This window comes from Atractosteus spatula, chromosome 8 (assembly GCF_055471065.1).
Source record: "Atractosteus spatula isolate fAtrSpa1 chromosome 8, fAtrSpa1.hap1, whole genome shotgun sequence".
NCBI classification, from domain to species: Eukaryota; Metazoa; Chordata; class Actinopteri; order Semionotiformes; family Lepisosteidae; genus Atractosteus; species Atractosteus spatula.
Genome location: NC_142713.1, coordinates 41,938,441 through 41,962,352, shown reverse-complemented (window position 1 = coordinate 41,962,352; position 23,912 = coordinate 41,938,441). Strand labels below are relative to the sequence as shown.

The 23,912-nt window shown below is 34.8% G+C and overlaps 1 protein-coding gene across 4 annotated transcripts in view; it reads left to right on the top strand.

Moving 5' to 3' along the window:
- tbc1d22a (TBC1 domain family, member 22a) overlaps positions 1-23,912 on the top strand; it is a 214,806-nt gene that overhangs the window by 117,705 nt on the left and 73,189 nt on the right. For all 4 annotated transcript variants that reach the window (XM_088923795.1, XM_088923794.1, XM_088923792.1 and 1 more), the window contains one exon: positions 11,019-11,094. In XM_088923795.1, the coding sequence (XP_088779921.1) occupies positions 11,019-11,094 (76 nt within the window). The remainder of the gene's footprint in view (positions 1-11,018; positions 11,095-23,912) is intronic.

The following is a 23,912-nucleotide window of genomic DNA, read 5'->3' as shown; positions in this document are numbered from 1 at the left end:
TTGTGTAGAATTTGTCCCCTGGTTTCCTGAAATACATTGATTTACAGTATATACTGTACTAGAATCTGGCAAATATGAAAAGGTGATGAGTCTGTATTAAGACAATATTATATTAAATGTAGGAAATGAGCTTTTATTCTGTACTATTACTATTAGAGGTAGAGAAGAAAATAAAATGTAAACAAAATAAGAGGAGGCCATTGAGTAGCTTAATAGTTAAGTAAATCTAAAATGTTGCCATTTTTGGGCTCAGCCACTTGGTTATAAAACCTCTTCTATGTACCCACAACTCTGTGCAAAGAAGCATTTCCTTGTATGAATTCCCTTTATGTTTCCAATTGGGACCCTATGTCCTTGGTTCGCTACTAGTGTGAAATGGGTTGACTCTGTACTCCTTAGGATTATATATACTTGAATTAAATCTCCTTTCAATCTCTTTTGTTCTAGACTGAAGAGATTTAGCTGCCTTAACCTGGTCATATATGACAATCCTCTGAGACTAAGAAGATTTTTTGCTCTTCTTTGAAGTCTTATAGCAATGTAAAGCTCAAACATAACTTCCCTATTTATAATTCCATTGTTTTTTATACACCTAAGCATTTACTTTTTTCCTTTTTTTTACATCCCTATATGGCCCTAGTGATTACATAAAATCCAAATAAGAACCCATTTTCTGTTTGTTGACCAGTTCTTGAGTACATACATTATGTTGGGCTTCAGTAGCCTTTAATGTGAGAAACCATTTGTATCTAATACTCAACTGCATTGTTTCTTATTTCATAAACACGTCTTAATAATCTTGGAGAAAAGGCACAAAGTCTTTTAATATGATCTGACAAAAGCAGTTTGTTTAAAACTTTTGAATAATTTTGAATGACAAAATATAACTTACTACAGCAATTAATTTTACTGTATTTTACAATACAGTAATTAAATGGAAAATAAAATGTTGATTTCCAAAGAACGTAGTATGTATAAATGTGAATATTACTTAACTTTTACTTGTGTAGTTCTTAGATAATGTTCATTTAAAAAATGCATCTTCAATGGAAAGCTAAAGTAGTAAAAGAAACAGGATGTGTAATATACAGTATAGACATACAGCAAATGCAGCTTATAAAATCAGTAAATAATTTAGTAACTGGTCAAATATAACTTATCAGAGGAATTTATTGAGCTGGGAGATGAAAGAAGCTAATACATTGCTTTGGCAGTGGAGCCTCCTTCAGGTGTGTGGGAGATGGAAGGGGGGAACAGCAAAGAAAAGATAATGTGAGAATGGATACAGGAGGTGTGAAACAGAATCCAAATAAAACTGGGAGATGAATTCCCCTGAGAATGTGAAAGGCTGAATCTACAAATGAATGGAGATATTTAGAAAGAAATTAGTCAATCAATAAGAGCTGAGAGAATGTGTGAACTTAGCCTAAGGATAATTGTGGCTTCTGTTATCTTTATGGACTAAGAGTCCTTGAATCCCTGTGAAAGAATGCTGTAAGAAAGGTCAGTGTGATGATGACTGGTAGAGGTAGAATGGAAAACTATTGGCTTGAAGCGATCTTTGATCCTCACAGCTCTGATATTTCCTCAAATGGTTGGCAAGTCTTCTTCCTGTTTTGCCAGTGCAAATAAAAAGAGTACTTGGTCCAACAGATGTGATAAATGAGATATTTGTCCAACAATAATGCTTTATTAGTGATCTCAAAATGGACATGGAGGGCCCATGTGTATACGTGTCTCTGGATAAAGAGTTTTATAAAGAAATGGAACATAGGCTGTAAGGTTCTTATTATTTTTTAATTGCCTTATCAGGAAGTATATCCTGAACTCAAAAGCTAACACAATGTCTTAACCATTGAAACTCATGCTCCCTCTACTGTTCCTCTCATTAGACATACTGTAGTATTGCATAGCATTAAACACTGGAAACAACTAGTGGGGGAAAGACTCTGAGTTGTCCTAGGCAGCTTATGTAATTGCTGCTCAGTCATTCAGTGATCTGGATATGCCTAGCAAGCACACTAGCCCACCCAACCACTGTACCTGAATTGTATTTTATATTTTACATACAGCAAGTATAGTCACTGTCATTCTTAAAAGTAAAATAAAATTCACTAATTAGTTTGGAGAATGCAACAAAGTATATATTGTGAAATAAATGTCTTCATTCACAGTTTTGTCTCTCTGATTAAAATTGGGAAATATAGAGAAATCCTGACCCTCAGTTCAAAATAGCGAGTAGGTAATTTCTCAAATTCCTGATATGGCAGAATTTGTGGAGCTGATTAATGTGTTTTAAGTGTCTAGTGTATACCTAGCTAAATTTGTTACGATAATATTTATGGTTTACTGCCTGTTCTTGAACATATTATTCAAGGTTTGATATGAGGAAGTGAAGCAGGGAGTTTTTATCATAACCAACTTTGATGCACAATAGTTTAGCATGGGAAATGCTTTAAACAAAACCCAAGGAAGGAGGAAATCATTAAGACAAGATATGAATTAGCAGTTAAGTCAAAGGATTTCAATAGTTTTACATAACATTTGAACAAAATAAAATTTGCACTCCATAGCAGATGTTTTTGAGTCAAGAGCATCATATTAATGGTATTGTATCAATCCAGAATACACTTGTGTATATAATGTATTATTACCTGAGTTCACAACTTAGGCTTTAATTAAATGTGGAGATTTGCATTTCCTTATGAGCAGCTTTAGCAATGTAAATGTAATTATGAAAACAAACTTCTGGGAGGTCTTAATACATGGTGCAGGCAGCTTCTGTATTGTTAAAATGTTGTAATACAATATGAAAAAAGCTGACTGATGTGTGAAAAGACGTGCCACAACAACAGACCTATATTAAGATGTGTAAAACTTTAGTAAATATATTATTAAAATGTTAGCTCATTATTAAATCTTTTTTCCTTCCTAAGATTATTTCCTTACATTAAGGAAAATTATAAAATGTTATACTTTCAGAGTTTTTTTTTTACTCAATGTGCCATGAACTTACAGTAAAACATAGATAACAGTGATTTTCTAACTACTTCATCTCAAATAACAGTAGTATTCAATGGAAGATATCCTGATTTCATCAGAACAAATAACTGTCAGCCTTACATAATCATGTTAAAATTTACAGAGATGAAAGAGAAGGTGACAGTACTACTAATGGTAATACTATTGAAACATATTCTTCATAATACAGTAATTCAGTTTTTTTACCTAACATGTCTGTAATTCACTTTTGATGCTAGGTTACTTCTACATAAATTGAAGTTATATTTTGTTTTTTCATTACATGAAATTTGGAAATCCTAGTCTAGATTATAACATGTCAACTGATATTCATCCCATTTCGCTTTGTACCTCATGGGAGGAACTGAAGGCAAACTCTGTGGTCCCTGGAGCTAATGTCAGGAGGACAACAAACTGACAAAGGACACATTGATCTCAACACAGTCCTGCAGGTGCCATTAGGGTTTAGGAATCTATAATTTGGTGCATGAACTGTCCTCTTCCTGTCAGTTCTCCCCTACCTCAGCTTGGCACTCAGTGATTTCTGTGGCTACTGCTGGGAGCTCCCTGTGTAAATGAACGTGTACATCTTCAGTTGCTCATGGTAGTTTTTTGGTAGATCAGTTAAATGAAAGTGTGTTTTGTTTCATCTTGAATCGGACAAGTTTATTCAAAAAGTGTGTGAGAACGCTTAATGTTTTATTAAGGGTAATGTTTTCATGAGCTTTCATTAACCATGGAGGATATCCTTGAACACAGTGTGTAAAGTAAGCAAGCTGTGTCATCTGGTTGCAGTTGACACTGGTTGACCTATCCTTAACTTTGTACATGCTCTGAAGCAGTAAAGAAATGTTCAGTTTTATGCATTTGTTTTAATTTGAAATTGAATCAAAGATTTTAGATACAAAAAACAGCCTGTGTAGGTTTATCAGAATTGATACTGTTCCCAAAAAATGCTGTAAAAACTTTTTTGCATGCAAAAAAAATTTGGAAAAAAATGCAGAATAATTTATGAATGGGGGGAAATATTATTAAGCTTATGCATAATGGTAGAGCTGAGGTGTTCTTCTTTATAGAAACTAGCATTATAAGATGATTATTTATTGCCAGGTACAGTATTTCTATGAAGCCAGTAAGCATACTGGATATTCCTCTATTCCAATTAAAAAGAAGCAGAGACCAATATAGCACAGAATCATGTTTCCCAAGACAATTCTGTAACTTAATGATTGTGCATGTGTTCTCTTGGTACACAAACTAGATGTTTATTTGCATTTATGAAGTATATGTTACCCAATTCTAAACTCTGTCATACACTCAAGCATTGCGTTTCACTCTGCTAAGTGATTAAATTCCACTCTGGCACCCTTTAGGAATATTTTAGTACATATAATACATATTTGAATGGATGCCTTTGCCCAGAATGGCAAAGACCTCTTAATTCTGTCATGCAGTTCAGCTTTTGATTCAGTTCATTCTACTGTATATGCCCAAGACATTATTTCTTGGCACACGTCCCAGACCTTCTTCTTGTTTGCAGCATATGAAAATAAGATGGGGGAGGATCTGTTTCTGCTCTCAGTGCATGTCTGTCATTTCTATTCTACTAGTGTGTGTGATCTAAGATTTCCCAAGCTTTTTAAACAGAACTCCTTATTTGGCTTTTTCTCTAAAACAATGTTATTAAATTAGCTGTTTATATGAATTATATAGTTTTATTTCTGTTTGTGTATTATTTATTATATCACTTAACAAAAGAAAAGATAGAAATAATTGCATGAAAATGTCTTAAAGTACATAAACATATTTACAATATCTAAGCATGACATCACAGCAGTAAGATTGTATTGTTGTCTGGTCTCACTTATGTGATCCATTTCTCCTACAGCATGACACACCATTGTAACACAACAGTTTCCCTTAGTACTATACAACACTAGCTTCATTGGATGCATTTGTGGTCATCCCAGCATTGAAACCAGCATCGCTGCCAGGCTTAACTACACTAGTGTGTGCAACACTAGTGTTTGTTTCCATGCATGTACTGTACACATGGGGTACCTTCTGTAATGTATTTTCAGACTCACTTCTGGAAGGATCTCTAATATCTGTTTGTTGATCACAAACACACAACAATTTAGTCTGTAAATTGTGTAATCATGAATTCCGTATTATATGTTTTTTTATGTGCTATGTTAATGCTTTATATTTTTCTACTTGACTGTGATTTCAAGTTGAATCTAGTCTTTCTTGCAATGTAAGTGTAATTCAAATTATTTATAAAAAACAAATAATACTGTCACAGACCTTCCTTGATATGGAAATAGTTGCCCTTTCATATCAGTGTTTTCATATTTTGTATTTTGTAAGAAGTTTGTATTTAGGCTTTCATTAGGATAGTTACAAGTGAGAGGGAGGTATTTGAATCTTGCCTGTTTGGTAGTTAGATGTTTATCGATCAAAATCTCATTCAGCCATTTCTTAAAAAATGCCAGACTGTTGCGTTTAACAACATGGTTGGTAGCTTGATCCATCCTCCCACAACCCTAAAAAAGGTCAGGTTTTTCTCAATTTCAAATGCATTTCCACATTAAATGAATATCACATACAGTACCTCTTGTGTCCTCTAGTTGGTGATTGTTCATTCTGAAGAAGTCTACTTTGTCAATACATTTATGGATTTTGAATACTTGCCTCATAGTCTTCTTTATTCGGTATTTAAAAAGTTGTGTTTTGTCAGCCCAACAGTGTAGGACATTCCCTTTAGCCTAATATTGTAACTGGTTAATTTTCTGTGGACGGATTGTAGAGCAACATTTTTTCCTATAACATGTGACCAAATTCTTCCTGATATTCCAAATGAGTCCTCACTAGGCCTTTGTTATGATGCTTTCTCTTTCATCTTTGTTAGGTTTTCTTAAATGTTTTTTGGTGTATTTTGCATTGAAAGTGATGAACATCTGAAGCATGTCACTGCTTGATACTTAAACCTGTACCCTGGATTTATTCTTGAAATGATCTTTTGCTCACCACACTTTCCTTTTATTTTAATGGCTATATTAACATTTTGGTTTAAAATACAGAAGTAAAAGAAAAAAGAAGTTAAAGTAACAGGTAATATGCATTTGGTACAACAATTAATGACCAAGTGTCTTGACACTGGGCTTTGATTGAAGAATTAACAACTCTTTGCTGAAGTACATTCCATTCCTCTCATCATCTTGTTGATGAAGGAAGGCTCGCAATTTTTAAATCATGGTGGCATTTTTTTTATTTTTAAAATCTCATACTTTATGGCATAAATGATTACTTCTATGACCATGTGGGTTTTGTACTGTAATTTTTTCCTTAATCAATCTTGGCTTTTATAATTATATTGGAAAGAAGCAAAGGAACAAGTAATAGGTTTATTCCATGCTGAAAAAAAGAAGAAAGAGAACACAACGTTTCGGCCGTGGAGCCTTCTTCAGGTGTGAGAGAGACAGGGCAGTAGGCAAAGGTAAAGTAGCGGGAGAACAAAGGTTGGGAGGGAGGAGGAGTGAGAGGCGGGAGCAGGGGACAGAAAGAGAGGCCAAGGGCAAGTGGCCCAGGGAGGAAGAGAAGGTATGACGAAGAGATCTAGAAAGAGATTTGGAGGAAGGCATAGTGGGTCGCAGCAGCTGTAGGTGGTAGTAGTTCAGGTGGGTAGCTGCGTCAGCATGCGTAGGCTGCAAAGGAACAAGTAATAGGTTTATTCCATGCTGAAAAAAAGAAGAAAGAGAACACAACGTTTCGGCCGTGGAGCCTTCTTCAGGTGTGAGAGAGACAGGGCAGTAGGCAAAGGTAAAGTAGCGGGAGAACAAAGGTTGGGAGGGAGGAGGAGTGAGAGGCGGGAGCAGGGGACAGAAAGAGAGGCCAAGGGCAAGTGGCCCAGGGAGGAAGAGAAGGTATGACGAAGAGATCTAGAAAGAGATTTGGAGGAAGGCATAGTGGGTCGCAGCAGCTGTAGGTGGTAGTAGTTCAGGTGGGTAGCTGCGTCAGCATGCGTAGGCTGCAAAGGAACAAGTAATAGGTTTATTCCATGCTGAAAAAAAGAAGAAAGAGAACACAACGTTTCGGCCGTGGAGCCTTCTTCAGGTGTGAGAGAGACAGGGCAGTAGGCAAAGGTAAAGTAGCGGGAGAACAAAGGTTGGGAGGGAGGAGGAGTGAGAGGCGGGAGCAGGGGACAGAAAGAGAGGCCAAGGGCAAGTGGCCCAGGGAGGAAGAGAAGGTATGACGAAGAGATCTAGAAAGAGATCTATGCCTTCCTCCAAATCTCTTTCTAGATCTCTTCGTCATACCTTCTCTTCCTCCCTGGGCCACTTGCCCTTGGCCTCTCTTTCTGTCCCCTGCTCCCGCCTCTCACTCCTCCTCCCTCCCAACCTTTGTTCTCCCGCTACTTTACCTTTGCCTACTGCCCTGTCTCTCTCACACCTGAAGAAGGCTCCACGGCCGAAACGTTGTGTTCTCTTTCTTCTTTTTTTCAGCATGGAATAAACCTATTACTTGTTCCTTTGCAGCCTACGCATGCTGACGCAGCTACCCACCTGAACTACTACCACCTACAGCTGCTGCGACCCACTATGCCTTCCTCCAAATCTCTTTCTAGATCTCTTCGTCATACCTTCTCTTCCTCCCTGGGCCACTTGCCCTTGGCCTCTCTTTCTGTCCCCTGCTCCCGCCTCTCACTCCTCCTCCCTCCCAACCTTTGTTCTCCCGCTACTTTACCTTTGCCTACTGCCCTGTCTCTCTCACACCTGAAGAAGGCTCCACGGCCGAAACGTTGTGTTCTCTTTCTTCTTTTTTTCAGCATGGAATAAACCTATTACTTGTTCCTTTGCAGCCTACGCATGCTGACGCAGCTACCCACCTGAACTACTATATTGGAAAGATATGTGTATGCCCTTATACCCCCACTCTTCCATACAGGTGCATATCTATACATCTCTATGAAAGATATAGAGACAGAGGACATTGCTTTAGACCTTTGATTCTGGCAGTTAGATATCTTTTTGTTTAATTTCTTAGTCTAGTCTTCTAATGTTGTATTACAAAATCCATTTATCATTTGTATTATGAGCTGCCTTATAGTTCAGAAAAGCCTGTTTCGAGGGGATAGTAAACAAAAGATCCCCTAACATTTCACGCTGTACAGACTGACATGGCAATGAGCTGGATACATAAAAATAATAGATAATTGTCTAACCTAGGAAATACTGGACTGGATACTAAGAGAGAAAAGTGGCCATGGAGAATACTTATAAGATAGCCATTAACACCTTTACGTTGACTTGATGAATGAAAATTACAGCTTTGCCAGCTTAAGGTGGATAATCATGGTAGATGAAGATAGACGTTCTAGAAATAATTTTTTGGAGGATCATCATTCGACAGTAGTTATTATAAAAAGAATGTGTTGTGTAGATATAATGATCAGCTGAGATGAGCATTAGGATTATACCTGTATTTTCCACTTTGAATGCCTTCTTAGAATTCTTCAAACAAATCACAAGATGCCACAGGTAACTCTTTATAACCTGTAACATATAAAAAGAGTCAGCAGGTCAATAATTAATTACCTCTACTTATCATTAATTAATGTTTATTAGCACTAGTCAGATTGTTTGCAAACAATTATTGTGTTACTACATATTTGAATATGAATGACTTATGTGTCTGTGTGGTATGATTTGTAACACCTAGGTTATCGTACCACCCAGAGTGCTGTTGTGATGTAAGGTGAAGGCATTACATTATTAATGCACAACATTACTTGCACTGTAAATATATTTGGGAAAAAAACTTGTGACTGTAAAATAGATTAAATTATTACGACCTACTTAGCAACTAAGACTTCAATTTTAATGTTTTTTTACTTCTTGCAGGTTATATTGCTACAGTATGGAGTATATTGTATGAAAAGAATACACAGACTAGGCTCCAATGACAGTGACGATGAAAGTATGTGAGGATACATGCACTTCCGAGGTGCTGTCGAGCTGAACTGTTGTATATTATATTCCAGTGGACATCCTGAGTTAGTGATCACCGTAATACCCTTGAGCATCCTTCACTCATCTTGTATAAATTTCCAGTCTCGCGTACATCAAACAACTAGGCAGGCTGTACTTGAAATGATCTTTGTGAACATCCCACTCAATCTCTTTTTGGATCGTTGGCTATTTGATTTTTCTCAATTGTGGATTAATTGCTGTGAAATATGAATGGGGATCCAGCAGTATTGTTTATCAATATCAGTGTCTGATGCTTTGTGTTAAGGAGTTTAACATTATAATCCATCATTGTTGGTTCATATTGCAGTCTTAAACATTTTTAGTTAATAAGCTCATAATTTAATGTTTTCCTTTTGCCTGCACTCAGAACTCAACAGATCTCTGACACACCATGCTGTAGAAATCTGTCATTCTTGCTGGATTTGTTAGTGGGTTTTCTTATCATGGAAGGGCAAACTGCATTTAGATGGGCTGCCCAGGACAGTTTTCCTTAAATGCACGGTAGTGTCCTGCTTCCACAGGGAGGTTAATAAAGTCCATTTTAACAGCTGGTTGGAACCAATATAAAATGAGATAGCTGACTTTCCCAAGGTTACACTCAGTGAAGATGAAGTGTTTTTTTTTATTTGATTTATCCAGTCTTTTACAGCCTTATTAATGTTCATAATATGTGTCATTGGTACAGCATAAACAGGTCAGCCTGCATTTAAAAAGCATGTATTAGTAAAATAGGCATCTTATACTTTTATTGGAGCATCTCACACATTTGTGTTCAATAATTTAAAAGCAAAAGGTGAGTGTGCTGTTAATTGTTAGAATATTTTAAAAGCAACAGACGTAGTACATGTGAACATAGAATCCTTAATGTTGGTTGTGAAATCGTGTTAACTGAAAAAAAATAGGAAATAATGTAAAACGGATGGATTCTTGTAAATATTCAGATCTTGTGTTATCAAATTTATTCTTTACCTTAAACATTGTGAAGGTGATTTATATACAGATATCACTCTGCTGCACCATATCTCAAGGTTTTGTGTTAAGAAGAAACTGTTGATATCTCCAGTGCTTCTAAATTTTGAAGTCTTCATACAAATAATTGTGTGTTCTAGAAATAACAGCTTTACCCTGCCTTACAGTATGAGGATTTGTTGTATATTTCTCCTCAGATTCTACCTAGCTACCTGTACTGTATGTAATGAAAGTCAAGCAGCCAGCTTTCATCATTATCTTGTGCCAGATGTGCTCTATACAGTCCTCAGCCTTGTTTTCCACTGTGTTGTTCTTCATACTTTTGCAGATGCATGTTTTAGGGTATGTTGTTACTGGCTCGATTTGTTTTCTTCTTCTGGCTTAGAGTAAATATTTCTTTCTCCAAATCTGTAGAGAAACTAAGCCATCGCTCAGCAAAAAAATGTAAAGATGGGGACTATTAGAAAACAGATTAACGTGATCTCAGAAAGAGACTAATGTAATCTCAGAAAGGTAGACCTTTGGTACAATTGGCAATGTCAAAATAAGTAGAAACATGTTCCGGAACATGTTAATGTAAGACAATTATTCAAAGTAAATACTCCTCATGAAAGTTCTAAAGAAAGAAAAATATTATGTTGTATCATTTGTTGTAGGATCTATTTATATGACAATACAAATGATTACACCCATGCATGAGAACTAACAGTGATCAACACTGTCAACAAGGAAACTGATGTTCAAATTAAACATTAAGAATATCTCAGTTATTGATATTGTATCTCTCAAAAGTATTAAACCAGCTATATTTCGTAAACGAAAATACTGCAAGTACATGGAAAAAATTAGAACCTTAAGACTGTTGTGTTTAAGATTCTTTATGCATTAATACAGCTGATTACATTTTAGAAAATAATATAAAAATCATCTCTGTTGGATTGAAGGAATCAAAGCTGAAAATGGTGAACGTAATTTTTCTCTGTTTAATTTTCCAAGGACAACTATACCTTTGCCCAGCCTGGAATTCAGAGGAAAGTGAAAGCTTTGGAAGAACTTGTTAGCCGGATCGATGGTGAGTCTTAAAAGTCAATTCTTACTCTAAGTGGAGCTGAAGAACTTTATGTCGAGAGTGTTTAGTAAAAACCTTTGCAAGTAATCTAGCCAATATCGGCACAACCAACCACCATGACAGGCTAGTACGGCCTTTCTCAGATGATGTGTCATCCTCAATCAACTCTGCAGTGTTGTGGCCTTTGCAAGTTCACTGTTGTGTATCATTTAAAGGAAACCTACTAGAGCATGAGCCACTTTCATTACTTTTTATTAAGGCAATATAATCAAAATTCAATGGCAATTTCTTTGCTGCAGAGTAATGGGCAAGCACAAGAGGCAGCCAGCATTCAGTTTGCATTAAACACAATGATTGTTTTAATTCTTAGGGAAGTCACAATGGTTGTTTATGTGTGTGTGTGTGTGGGGGGGGTGTTTTCAGGATCATACAGCTATGAAAATAGTTACATGTTTTCAGTGTTCAATTGAATTAATTACTGGCTTCAATTATAGTGTCTTTCATATGGATGATAAACAGTGAAAATTGAACAACTGATTTTAGATTAAGATTTCACACATGTACAAAAGGATTTGTGTGGACATTTTTACGATTTATCCTGAAAACATTTCTTCCATGAAATGCAGACGGTGATTTGAATTTCATGGTTTACTAAAATTAAATTTAAGAGCTATCTTAAACCTTTCTACACAGATTATAGTGATGGTTTATGAAAAATTAACTGATCATTAAGCATCAATTCATGAATTAAAATCAAAGGCCTTTATTAAAATAATAGAAATTGAATGTACCTGCATACACGGCCAAGTAAGTAAACTAAAGTAATTGTAAAGATGAAATTGAGATTTTAAAACCGGGATAAAAGTCATAAACATCTTAAGGCTTTCCTTAAGAAAAAAATAATTAAAGGGGAACTGCAACATTGTTTTTATATTTTGGGGTTAGAAAGAATCAGCATTGATGAGTGTACTTCAAACCACAAAAAATGTAAAACATACACAGTAATTTGTAAAACCTCCAATTTACAACAAAAAAACAAAACAAAATTTGCAGGTATGAGCAGCGCCATATTCTGCAGTTCAGAACGAGGCAATAAAACATCCAGTGAGGTGTTGTGGCCTTATGACATTGTGAAGAATCAGGCTTGTGAAAACATGTTTTGCCGACAAATATTACTTGTTAACTGTGCATGCAGATCATGTTGGAACATTTTTGCGGGGAAATGCCTACTGCACAGCCTGTCCTTATTCACTTCTACATCGCATTACATTAGTCATTACAGTGAGCCACTTCGCTCGCCCATGACAAGTCCAGGAGTTTGCAACATGATGACTTACAGTACTTTTACAAAGTTCAAGATTTTGTGCTTCATTCAAAATTGGTATTTTTTTTTTAATTATGTCAATTAATTTGTTTTGTTACAGAGATTTATTTATTAAATGGTCTGAGAAATTGGGACTGCAGTTCCCCTTTAAAGAGATAGTAAAGCCTTTATGTCCAATACATTACAGTGACATAAATTATTGTTGGCTGAATTCTGTTATATAGAGTCACTCATGTTAAATAAATTCACCTTTGAATGTGAGAAAATGCTAAAAGGTAGGAACTGTTTTTTTTTCAATCCAACTAATCACAGACATTTCTGTGTAACTACTGTATGATGGCCCTGATATGAGTGGGGCCAAGCTTGAATGATAACAGCATACAGTTGAGTGCTATGTTCTAGTGTTGTAATTGACTTGCAATTTTTTTTAGTGAATATAGTTCCTATAAGGTTCTTGTGCAATAAGCAGTAATACATTGGAATAATAAGACTCACTTTATTTTAATACTAATAGAAAAATCTAAAACATTAAAGAGGTAGGTTTAAAAAATGCCTCAGCATGCAGCATTTAAATGCAACAATGAATACATCAGTTTATTTATATATATGCGGATATATTGGGAAATGTGCTTATTTTTCATTATCTACTTTAATCTGGTTGTTTTTTCTGTTTCATTGCTATTAGTCCTCTTACCAAAATTCAATATACTTTGTCTTGCCGTGCAACTGTTAGGATGAATTAAAAAAATCTGTAGTAAAAGAGCTGATCCTGAGGCTTTTGTTTAATTTCTTTGGTAAATAGTATTCCGCACTGATGAATGATATAATTATTATGCACATGATCAGTTTAAAGATAAATTGAAACTATAAGAGACTGACATATAATATCATAAGTACACAATGTTAAAAGTAGTGATGGTTCATTTTCATATTAATGCAAAAGAAGTTATGTTAACAAAAAACACCAAAATGTGGTTCTGATCAATTTCTGTATCTATGGAAAAAGTATAATTCCTTCCTGTTCTTGGACATAATGGCACCGATGGGATGATTACATAATTATTCTGTAGATCTGTTTCTGTGTTAGGTAGTTCAGTTAAAACTCAAGGTTGAAGAATAATGAGTTTTATTGCAAATTTATTTGCAGTAGGAAGAAGCGTCTTAAGTTATGTGAATCTCTCCCTCCAGGTTTCCTAGCAGCTCATATCTTTTCTCTCACTTGCTGAGGCTCAGCATTCTCGTGCTTTAAGTACAGTAGTCACAGCTGTGGTTTCCAACCAGACAACAAATGTAACAATGTTCTAGTAAGACTTCTGGATCATTAACTAACCAAGTGAGCATTTTACTTGTTCAGTATCAGCATGGGATACCTTTGGAGGCCACTTAGGTGCTTTAAGGGAATGGAAACAAACCTGAATACTCAATAAACAAAATGCATTGTGTTTTGTTCTTGCCTATATTTTTCTCAAGAGTCAAATGTTTCATTTTTATCTGTGAAAACTTGTGCAAAACGCTCTGGCTCTAGTGAATGGCTGAAATCCTGTGTAGTAAAAAAAGCCTACAGATGTTCAACATTTGGCTGTTTTCATGCCTGACAAAATCTTCATTTATCAGCTAATTGAAGCAGATCTGGCAATTATGTTAGTGTTTCAGTTGCCTTGTAGAAGAAGCTAAAGCTTGTACCATGGTCTTGCATTACATTACAGATTTATTTGCAGGTAACAGAAAAACATTTAAACCAGATTTTAACAGCTTACATCTACCAGATAGGTCAGAATAAGTTCAAATAAAATAGGTCACATTTCAATTAGGGGATTTATATTTATGTGTTTTTATATTCAGTAGGTAAAAATGTGTCTCAGAAATGCATCTGTTATTTAAGTGAAATTAAATAATTATTAATGATGTTAATGATGTTTTTTATTGTAAAGAAGACTACAGCATGATGTACTGAATATATATTTGTAAAAAAAAATGCTGCCAAGTACCATTCTTGCATAAAGGGGATTCTTCCCCTTCAGTATATTTGCTTTCCTTGCTAAGAAGTTGTTTCTTTCTTATTTTCCTTTATGCTTCATTGTGTCATATCCTGATTGTGCTCTGCAGCCTCTTCTAAAACTAACAGATGGGAATAGCTCTGGCTTTAAGGGGAACATACTGTATGCCGTCTCCAGAGAGTTAATGGAGCAAGGTTGAAATATTTTTATCCCTGCAGCTAGTTCTATGGGCTGCGAAGGAAATGTCTTAGTGGTTTCCCTTTTTATCTTTGTTAAATGTTCCCTTTGAAACTTTCACTTGCAAAATAGAGTTTGTTGAATAGTAGTTATTTTTAAACCACTCAGCAGTATAGTTTATTACCTTTGAGACTTCATCTGTGCAATGGATTACTTTACTATTATATTTGTATCCTCTTTTTAGGACTAGAATATTGTGCAAAGACAGATTTAATCCAATAGTATTTACATTTAGTTTAATACTTTTTACATCTTATTGTGTGATTAAAAAAGTATTGAAGTTTTGAACACTGTTTTTGGTTTTCCAAACTAGCTTTCCTCTGTGATTTTTTTAAACCTTTTTATCCTTCAGTATAACAGATAGTATATCACTGAAGTAATTCATTTATTTTGCATATCTGGAGTTGTACTCTGAGTTCCTCAATCGTGTGGGCTTCTAATGGTATAAACATTTTTTTTCTTTGATGGACTTCTCTGATCTTCACAATATGGTGCTTTTCCTGTCAGAAGATGTGAAGGACCTTGTTTTTCAAGTGGGTTCTCAGGACTCCATTGTAACATGACAGTATTACCCTGGAGGTAGCTACAAATTATAACATATGTCAGGCAAAGTGAGTGAAACATTGTAAGAAATTGTGTTTGCCCTTCCAAAATTCATGTTTTTGGAGATAAACATTTTACCCCTGGGACCTTTGCTTACAAATTACAAAAAAAAGGAGTAAGATCAAGTGCATACAGTAAGTGTAAACCTTGTACATTGTAGCTAGCTAAAGTTAATGATTAGGTAAATGCTAGTTTTGTCTCTTGTGATATATATATATATTATTTGACACAAATGTCATTTTTTCTCTTTAAATTTTTATGAAATATGTCCTTGTACACTTGACTTTAACAACTAGATTAGGGAGGACAAGTAGCTAAGTCAAAAATGTCATTGTTTCTTGCACTCATTTCTGTGCATATTTGCCTGGATATATGAATACATCTAAGTTCATTCCTGAATGTTGCTTGCTTGTACCATTATAAACATCTGGGTACTTCTGTAACTTCTCTTTTGAATGGTTAACTCACCTTGGATAGAGGTTTACAGTAGCAGATAGAAGTCTTGGCTTTTAACATGCTAAAATCACCCAGAGCCATCTCGCTGTTTGACAAATAACTATCAGACTAAAGTGAGTTTCAATCATGATGACCCAGGTTGAATTTTCAGCAAAATTCCATCAGTTCACTTGATTTAACTTATAGATAATAAAAGTGTTGTCAGACTTGAAGCCACCTTTGTCTTACAGGGCTAACCTGCAAGATTTAATGTCTTTGGGTGTGAAACCTGAAGCTATTAACCATATGCTTTAGAACCATTCCACTTTCCAGCTGAAAGGTAATCCTTGTGTTAGATTCCTTCCTATGTGATTATTGACCTAAAGAGGTCAGCATTTAGTCTGGAAGAGGGCTATGAATGTTTTATGAGAGACCTTCTTTAGCAGTAATAGGAGGCAGTTCCTCAGCTATAGCTGTTGGAGCAGTAACCAGCAAAAAGCCTTAGACCTAAAAAAATAATTTAAATCTACTGGTGTTCTGTTTATCAAATGACATGGACTTCACATAGAGAGTGAATTGTGAAAATTTATCAGGGACCCAGATTCTAGATCTAGAGAATATTTTTGCTTTACTGCCATTAATATATAATCCAAGAATCTGTCTTCTCTTCCATTATTGTTACTACTAGAATTCTAGTGTACTTTTGTAATTTCTTGAAGTAGTTACCATCAGTGTTGCTTAATTGCATTGGATTCTAACACAGTCTGCTAATAAGAAAAGGTTTTAACTTCTTTTTACTTCTGGTCGACATATTACACTATGTTTTTTTTATGAATGTGCCTATAGTCTATTCCTTTTCTCTTCTGTTTTTTTCAAAACGTTTTTGTATTTGTTGCAGAATAAATGTCATCTCAAAATTACTTTATAAAGCATGTGCTAATGCTGATCCTTGCTCATCAGCATTTATGGATTTGAAATTTCTCACCCTTATTTAATATCTGATAGTAACAAACAGACTTAAACATAAAATTATACTCTCTCGAACTACTTTGTCTTAACTATTCGGTAAGTCGTGCTGCATTTCTTTGTTACACATATCGGCATGTGTTGATTTTGAACTATGATGTGCTTATTTTAATATTGTCAACTTATAATAGCTTAAGTTGAGCCTTAAAGTAGGTGTTCTGAAACATTGGGAGACATTGGGTTTTAAGGATTTTATATCTAAGTTTTTGGAATGAAGAACATTATTAAAAATGCTTTAAATTTAAATGTGTTTTAGAGTAACCTAGTTCAGTAAAAAGATCCATCATACTTTTGCAACACTTGCTCACACTTAATATTAACATCTGGATCACATATAAAGATGTATGTCTTAAGAGATGTGTTTTTGACTGGTGCAGATTGTTATTTATTGTATACATGTTTAACAAGCAATTGACATAAAATTTAAATCATTGATTTTATTTGTTATTAGTCTTGAGGAAAGCTGGTGAAAAAGCCCATAATTCTTATCCACTCATCTGCTGGTATTATGCTGATTGTGCGGGTCTCTGAATAAAGAATGTTGTATTTGGCTGTTTAAACTTGTACAACAGAATATAAAGCTTGCAAGCGTGCTCTTTTAAGCTTTCTAAGACATTGTCAGAGGTTATTCTTGTCATAATTATCTTTGTGATTCCAGTAACTTTTCAGGTCACTCAAAAGTCCAAGGCACGTCCAAGGTATGTCTTAGATTTTAAGGAATGTTTTGTTTCTCCTAAAAGTATCATATTGCTTTTTAATTTGTATTTTGAAAACTTTTCTCTCACTTCTAGTCACTTTCAACTAAGGTTCTGGAGAAATAAAAAAGTCTCTCTTTTGACCTCAAAACCTTTGAATCTCTTGGTTTTCACAATAAAGGCTGGTTACAAACATGTCATTGTAGATGTAGCAGATGTCATGCAATGCCACTTCTGTCATCTTATTGATTTTCTTTCTCTTATTCTGTTTCAATTCAGTGCCAGATGCATTGCATCAAAGTTGACTTAGTATTGTGAAACCCTTTGACAGACATAAATAAAACAAATTCGGTGGCCTCTTTTTTTGTTAGTGTTCTTGACTAACAAAAAATGTTAAATTTTAAGTTATGTGACAGGTAGAAATATTAAAAATAATGTCATGCACAAACTGTTTTGGGGGTATTATCTTAAGCACAGAACCAGGATTCAGTTGTAAGGTGAAGTGACAGTGGATTTCTTTTTTAAGACATAAGATGATAATGATTATTATTAATAATCCATTCCTAAGCACTAAATAACTCAAAGTACTGTACAACATTGCAATCTTAATACATATAACCAAAGTAAAAGAAAAACGATAAAAAGGACATAGGAAATTGACCACTAAAACCAAGGTAAATCCATAGCAGAGCCACAGCTGCTTAACATGCCTAATCTCATCCTGGTTTTTGTGGTGTTAAAAGGACTAGAGAGTATTTGTCACACCCCCTGAATATAAAGTTGTACTGAATAGACAAGTATTCAAGCAAGTTTAAAAATGTCCATGGTCTCAAAGTCTCAGATGGATTTGAACAATGGGTTCCATATACGTGCTCAAGCGAAGACCTCATCTCCCTTTATGTGGAACCTGGTTTTGATAGTGAAAGCCTGAATCAAAAGCTGTTCAATTAAGTGCTGGACTATATACTGTAAGCATGCCACCTACATCAGTTATGTGATGCAGAGTAGTGTTAGTTGGCAGATGAGCCACAGAGTTCTGGACATACTGAAAGTTATAAGCATATATTTATAAGCATCAGCCAGAGCAAGGGCACTAACTGAGCCATGTTACAGTACAATGAAGATTCCCTTGTATTATTTCTACCATGAAATGCAAATAACTGAATGGCCTTAGTAAAGGAATATCAAGATTTTTTACTTAAATTAAGAGTTTAATTTCAGTACCATTAACAACAATATCAACTGATGTGACCAGTTTATGAAGCTGACTTTTGGGCCCTATAAGGAATACTTAAAGTCTTATCACAGTTCAACCTAATAAAGTTCTATTGCATCTATATCTTAACATCTGATGGGAAACTGTCTAAAAGCGCAGAAGCCACAGAATGATTCCAGAGCAATTTGGTCTGGAAGTAAATCTGAGTGTTATCAGAATGGCACTGACACCTAAAATCATGGTGCTAAATTACAGTATCAGACCAAGAGACAACAGGTTAATACAGAAAAGTAAAGGGGACAGTATAGAACCATGTGGGACAATACCTAATTTAAAACAGCTAAGAATTACAAATTTGTTCTTGGTAGCCAAGTAGGATGTAATGTAAGGAAGGAAAATATCAATGATCCATAGATCATTTTTAATCGGTGTCTTTGTCTAAACCTCATTTGAAGAGGTTCAAAAACTCATCAGAATGAAAATTAAATTGTAATTCAGCTGCTATTACCTATTCCAGATTTTTTACAACAAACAACATATTGGAAATACAACAATGGTTAAGCACTTCAAGTACCAATTACAGTTTTCTTTAACAGAGAGTAGGTAGAAGCAGACTTTAAGTTTACAGAGTGAAGACCAGACTACTGGGACTAATTCCCAGAGACTTGTTCAAGAGCTTTGGAACAAACGGACAAAGACTTTCGGACTTCATCAGTGCTAGAATACCAATATGTAGTGTAATTATTGGATAAAGCTCTTATGAATATCAGTTTCTGTCAACTTTAGGTTCTTCAGACTTTGATGCCTGCTGAGAGAGAAATGTTGACATCTGTTCTGCATGTAGCAAGGTGCTTTAGGGAACAAAAATGGCCAATTTAAAAATTACGTCCAGTTTATTTTTAATATGATTAGTGATCAATTTACCTGAGCTTCTTCACGTGATTATTGGATAGAGTGTGTCATTTTATGTCAGTGTCAGTTTACGTCAGGAAGTTTAAAATTACATTTAGCCTTGTCATATATATTTTTCCATACCAGGCTAAAATATGTTCAAAAATGTTAAAAGGCATGTTATTTTTGAAAAGGATGGAAAAGCTAAATTTCATGGTTTGTCAGGCTCAGTTGGCATTATCACAGTAGTTGATTGCTCTTTGCTGTTCCATGATTATTAAATCCCTGTGCAATATTTCTATTAATATTTGTGATGTGATAAGTGATGATTATAAATGCAGGAAAAGGTAGCTGTGTTCATCTCACTTTGAAACATGTATTCTGAGATTAGCAGCACGATCCCCTTAATGGAATTAGCTCAGAAAAGGTGAAGTTCAGGATGAAAGAGTAGAACCTTTTAAGTATTGAACACAAAAAATTGTTACATGATCTGATGAAAGTATTCAAATGTGTCATGGCATTGACAGAGATAACCCAATGGGTTTATTTAAAATCAACAATAAACATTGGCCAGAGGACACAAGTAGGAACTACAAGGGAGTAAATTTAAGATTTAGAATAGGAGGAGCTCTAGTGGCCTCTGGTTGTTTGTTTTTCTTATCTTCTTAGCTCCCAAGGTAATAAAATACATAAAGTTTTTATAAATTAGTCAGAGAATAAAAATATTGTTATAATTCTCAAATTCTTTGAAAGCAGAAATGATCAAAAGACATATTCTTAAGATTGTAGCTTAGCTATTGATCTTTAAGTCCTATGTGTTGAAACTTTGATTTCTCAATGTATTCAGGTTTCACAGTCATGTTTTTCTGGAGGTTCAGACTGCTGGGTGCTCCACAAATTAACCCTTAGATTGTGCTTACAGAAAAAATATAGATTTTGAGAGGACAGTCTGTACAAACTTAAGCTGTATTTCTGATACAGTTACTCTAATCTCTGAATGTTCAGTAACTTGTACTGTATATAGGAAGAAGCTTGACCTCTGTCAAGAAAGGTACTTAGGGTGAGTGGTTCAATTTCACCATAAAAATAAAGACTGGTAATTTGCCAGAATAGGTTTACAGGGAACACTTAAATTAGGTGAACAAGCTTTTGAAATTTCTTATGACCTTCAGCTTTACTTTTGTCCAAATTATATATTCTGTAGTCTCAAATGACTGACAAGAATTACATTCCATACGTTTTTCAGTAATGAGGAATGAGATAAACTCCCTAATCTCCATTTGTGCTGCTCTCTCCGCGTACTGTTTCTTTTCAAATGATGTGTTTGACACTCAATACATCTGTGTAGATAATTAAATCATTTTTGGCTGTTTGCTACACTTTGATTTATCCATAACACAGTTCACACCTTCAGAGACACCCTGGATGCAAAAAAAAGTTTTCTTTAAAAAATGTTTTTTATTTTTTAAGCACAAGATGTTTAAAACCTTAAACAAATAGCTTTGTCTCAGATAAAGACAAACCTGCCCACTAATTGCTTAGTTCTTCATTGTGGCTTTTTGTTTCTACTGCTGCAAAGACGCATTATCAACTGCCAAACGTTTTCAGCTTTTATTAATCACACTGCAATCATACACATGTCCTATAAGTCTAAGGGATGTTTTTATGTAACACTTGGAGGAAGTGCTTTCTGACTTTGAATCAACCTTACTCCAACTGTGCTGTGCCTCTCATGCTTCTTCAGCCCATCAGGAATCTCCTTCTTAAGTGGTTAAAGACTATCCCTAGCTGCCTATACGCTATCCAATTTAAGGGTCTGTGTGTAACAGCCGGCAAGTGTCACAGCCAAGAATTAAACTCTGATCTCCATGTAAAGGGTCAAACTTATACTAGGTTTACAACATGGAAACCTTGCAATATATATATTTTCCTCTGACACTTTAGAAATTGGCTTCAGGTTAGTTTTGTTTTATAAATCTCTGCATCAACTTATTGATAAAGAACTCAAAAGATAAAAAAAAATATTATGCCAAATGCCCAGCCACAAATACTGCATAAATCAATGTATTTGCCATTAAAGGGATTTTCAGCTGTTAACTGCATAATATAGTTTTATTTAAATGAACTAGATGAATTGCCCTTGATGATTTTTGCAAATGCTTATGATTAAAATGTCAGTCTCTTTGACAAAATAGGCTGCTGTGCTGGCAAAGTCAATGATCAATAGCTGTTCTATCTACTAGTGATCAAGTTAGATTCATTGTTTTCTACTATGAAGGCTCATATTTCAGACTCTTTAAATGGAGTTGAGGTTCAGGAATGAAAATTAAAGTGTGTTCACTATTAAAATTAATTTAGTATGGAAGGCACTAGATGAATGAGATTTCAGAAACATGCAGTCACCTTCAAATTTTAGGAGATAAGCGAAAAATATGATAACACTTCAGCACTGAATATTTGGCATCAATGCAGTATGTTGCTCTCTTGCAACTGATAATATATTTTACTTCCAGTGCTGTGCATTTTAGTTTTGTGCAGTACATTTAATTGAAGTGCATTTTAATCACTAAAATATTCACTTTTTATTTTGGATATTTTATTTCCCCTAGATGGAATATAGGCAAAATGGCAAACATTTTGGAAAACGTGCTAGTCTATAGTTTTGCTCAACTGCAGGGTATCTGTCTTTATAAGTTAAAGTGGAATTTGCAGATTGAGACTTAGAATCCATAGAAGTAAATATAATACAGTTGCAAGAAAAGGTTTGTGAATCCTTTGTAATTACCAGGATTTCTGCATAAATTACTCATAAAAGTGTGGTCTGATCTTCAACTAAATCACAATAATAGACAAACACAATCTGCTTAAACTAAATAACACACAAACAATTATACTTCTTCTTGTCAGTACTGAACACATCGTTTAAACATTCACAGTCTAGGTTGGAAAAAGTATGTGAACCTTTAAACTAATGACTTCTTCAAAAGCTAATTGGAGTCAGGTGTTCTTTAATCTTTTTAATTTTGATTTAATAATGTTCACATTATTTGAATTAAAATATTCAGTACATGTATACATTACTGGAAAAAGAAAAGTGTTTCTGTTCCTTTGAATGTACAATATCCAGAAAGTATGTCAGGTTATAACCATTTTTATGTAGTACATCAAGAAATTAAGCTGTATGAAATTGGTTTTATAACTGTTGATTAACTTAAACCCTTCTTACTTTTTAAACCTTACAAGTTCGCTTTTATATCCCCATCTCTATTCAGAACTTTCTTATTCAGAATTAAGTTTTGATGATGTCATTAGCTCAATAAGAAATTAGATAGACACATCTAAAAATCTGATGAATTGCATGAAGTCCATTTCTGAATTAATTTGTAAGTGCCCCTACTTCACTTAAGATGAGCCCACTAGTATTTTTTTAATCAGAAAAGTATTTTGATTTATGCCAGTATATCTTAATAATACCCCTTGGGACCTAATCATTATGATGTCTGCATCCTGAATAAATGTTTTATGTTGTTACTGTTCCAATTAACAGGTTTTGAATTAGACTTTATAAAGGCTCTAATTAAACTGAAGAAATTTGTTCTATGAGCTCATTCTTTATTCGCACCAGTTTAATTTCTTGGGAATTGTGATTATGAAATAATCATAATATAATGCAGTCAGTACAAAAGGTCACATAGAACTTTAGTTTGCAGAAAGACCACACTGTTACTTCATGTATTTACATTAGTTTGCATATTCTCTTAAATGATCCCTGGAGATGCTCCCATCTACGAGAGGAATGTCTCTTTCCAGCTGTTGTTGATTCCCTTTATATTTATATGAGGATATCAGTAATACTGATAAAGCAAAGACACAAATCCAGAAATCCTACTTCTTGCATCCAGTATAATACACAAAGTTTGGACTGGGAAGTTCTGTGTTCCAGGGAACTTGATATATGCACACTATGAAGCGAAGTTGTAAGTAAAAAAAATGAGGTAACAATGGCTGTAAAGATATGAATTCTCTTATTTGACCACTGAAGAAAGATGGGTGATCACCAGATAAGAGACCAGTGTTATGAAAAATAGTGGCAAACCAGGGGTGCTATCTGTGAGTTTGTATGTTCTCACTGTGTTTGCATACTGTAGGTTTCCTCTGGGCACTCCAGTTTCCTCCTACAGTCAAAAATATACTGGTGGGTTAACTTCTGGGAAAATTACCCTCATGTGAATGTGTGTATGTCTGTGTGCCAAGCGATGGGCTGGAGTCATGTCCAGGGTGTACAGTTGTATGCAAAAGTTTGGGCACCCCTGCATGTTTCACTGAATCTCTAAGTGAAAAGAAATTAACACAATCTCTGCAGGGTACACAATTAAACATGACATATTTCTGAACAT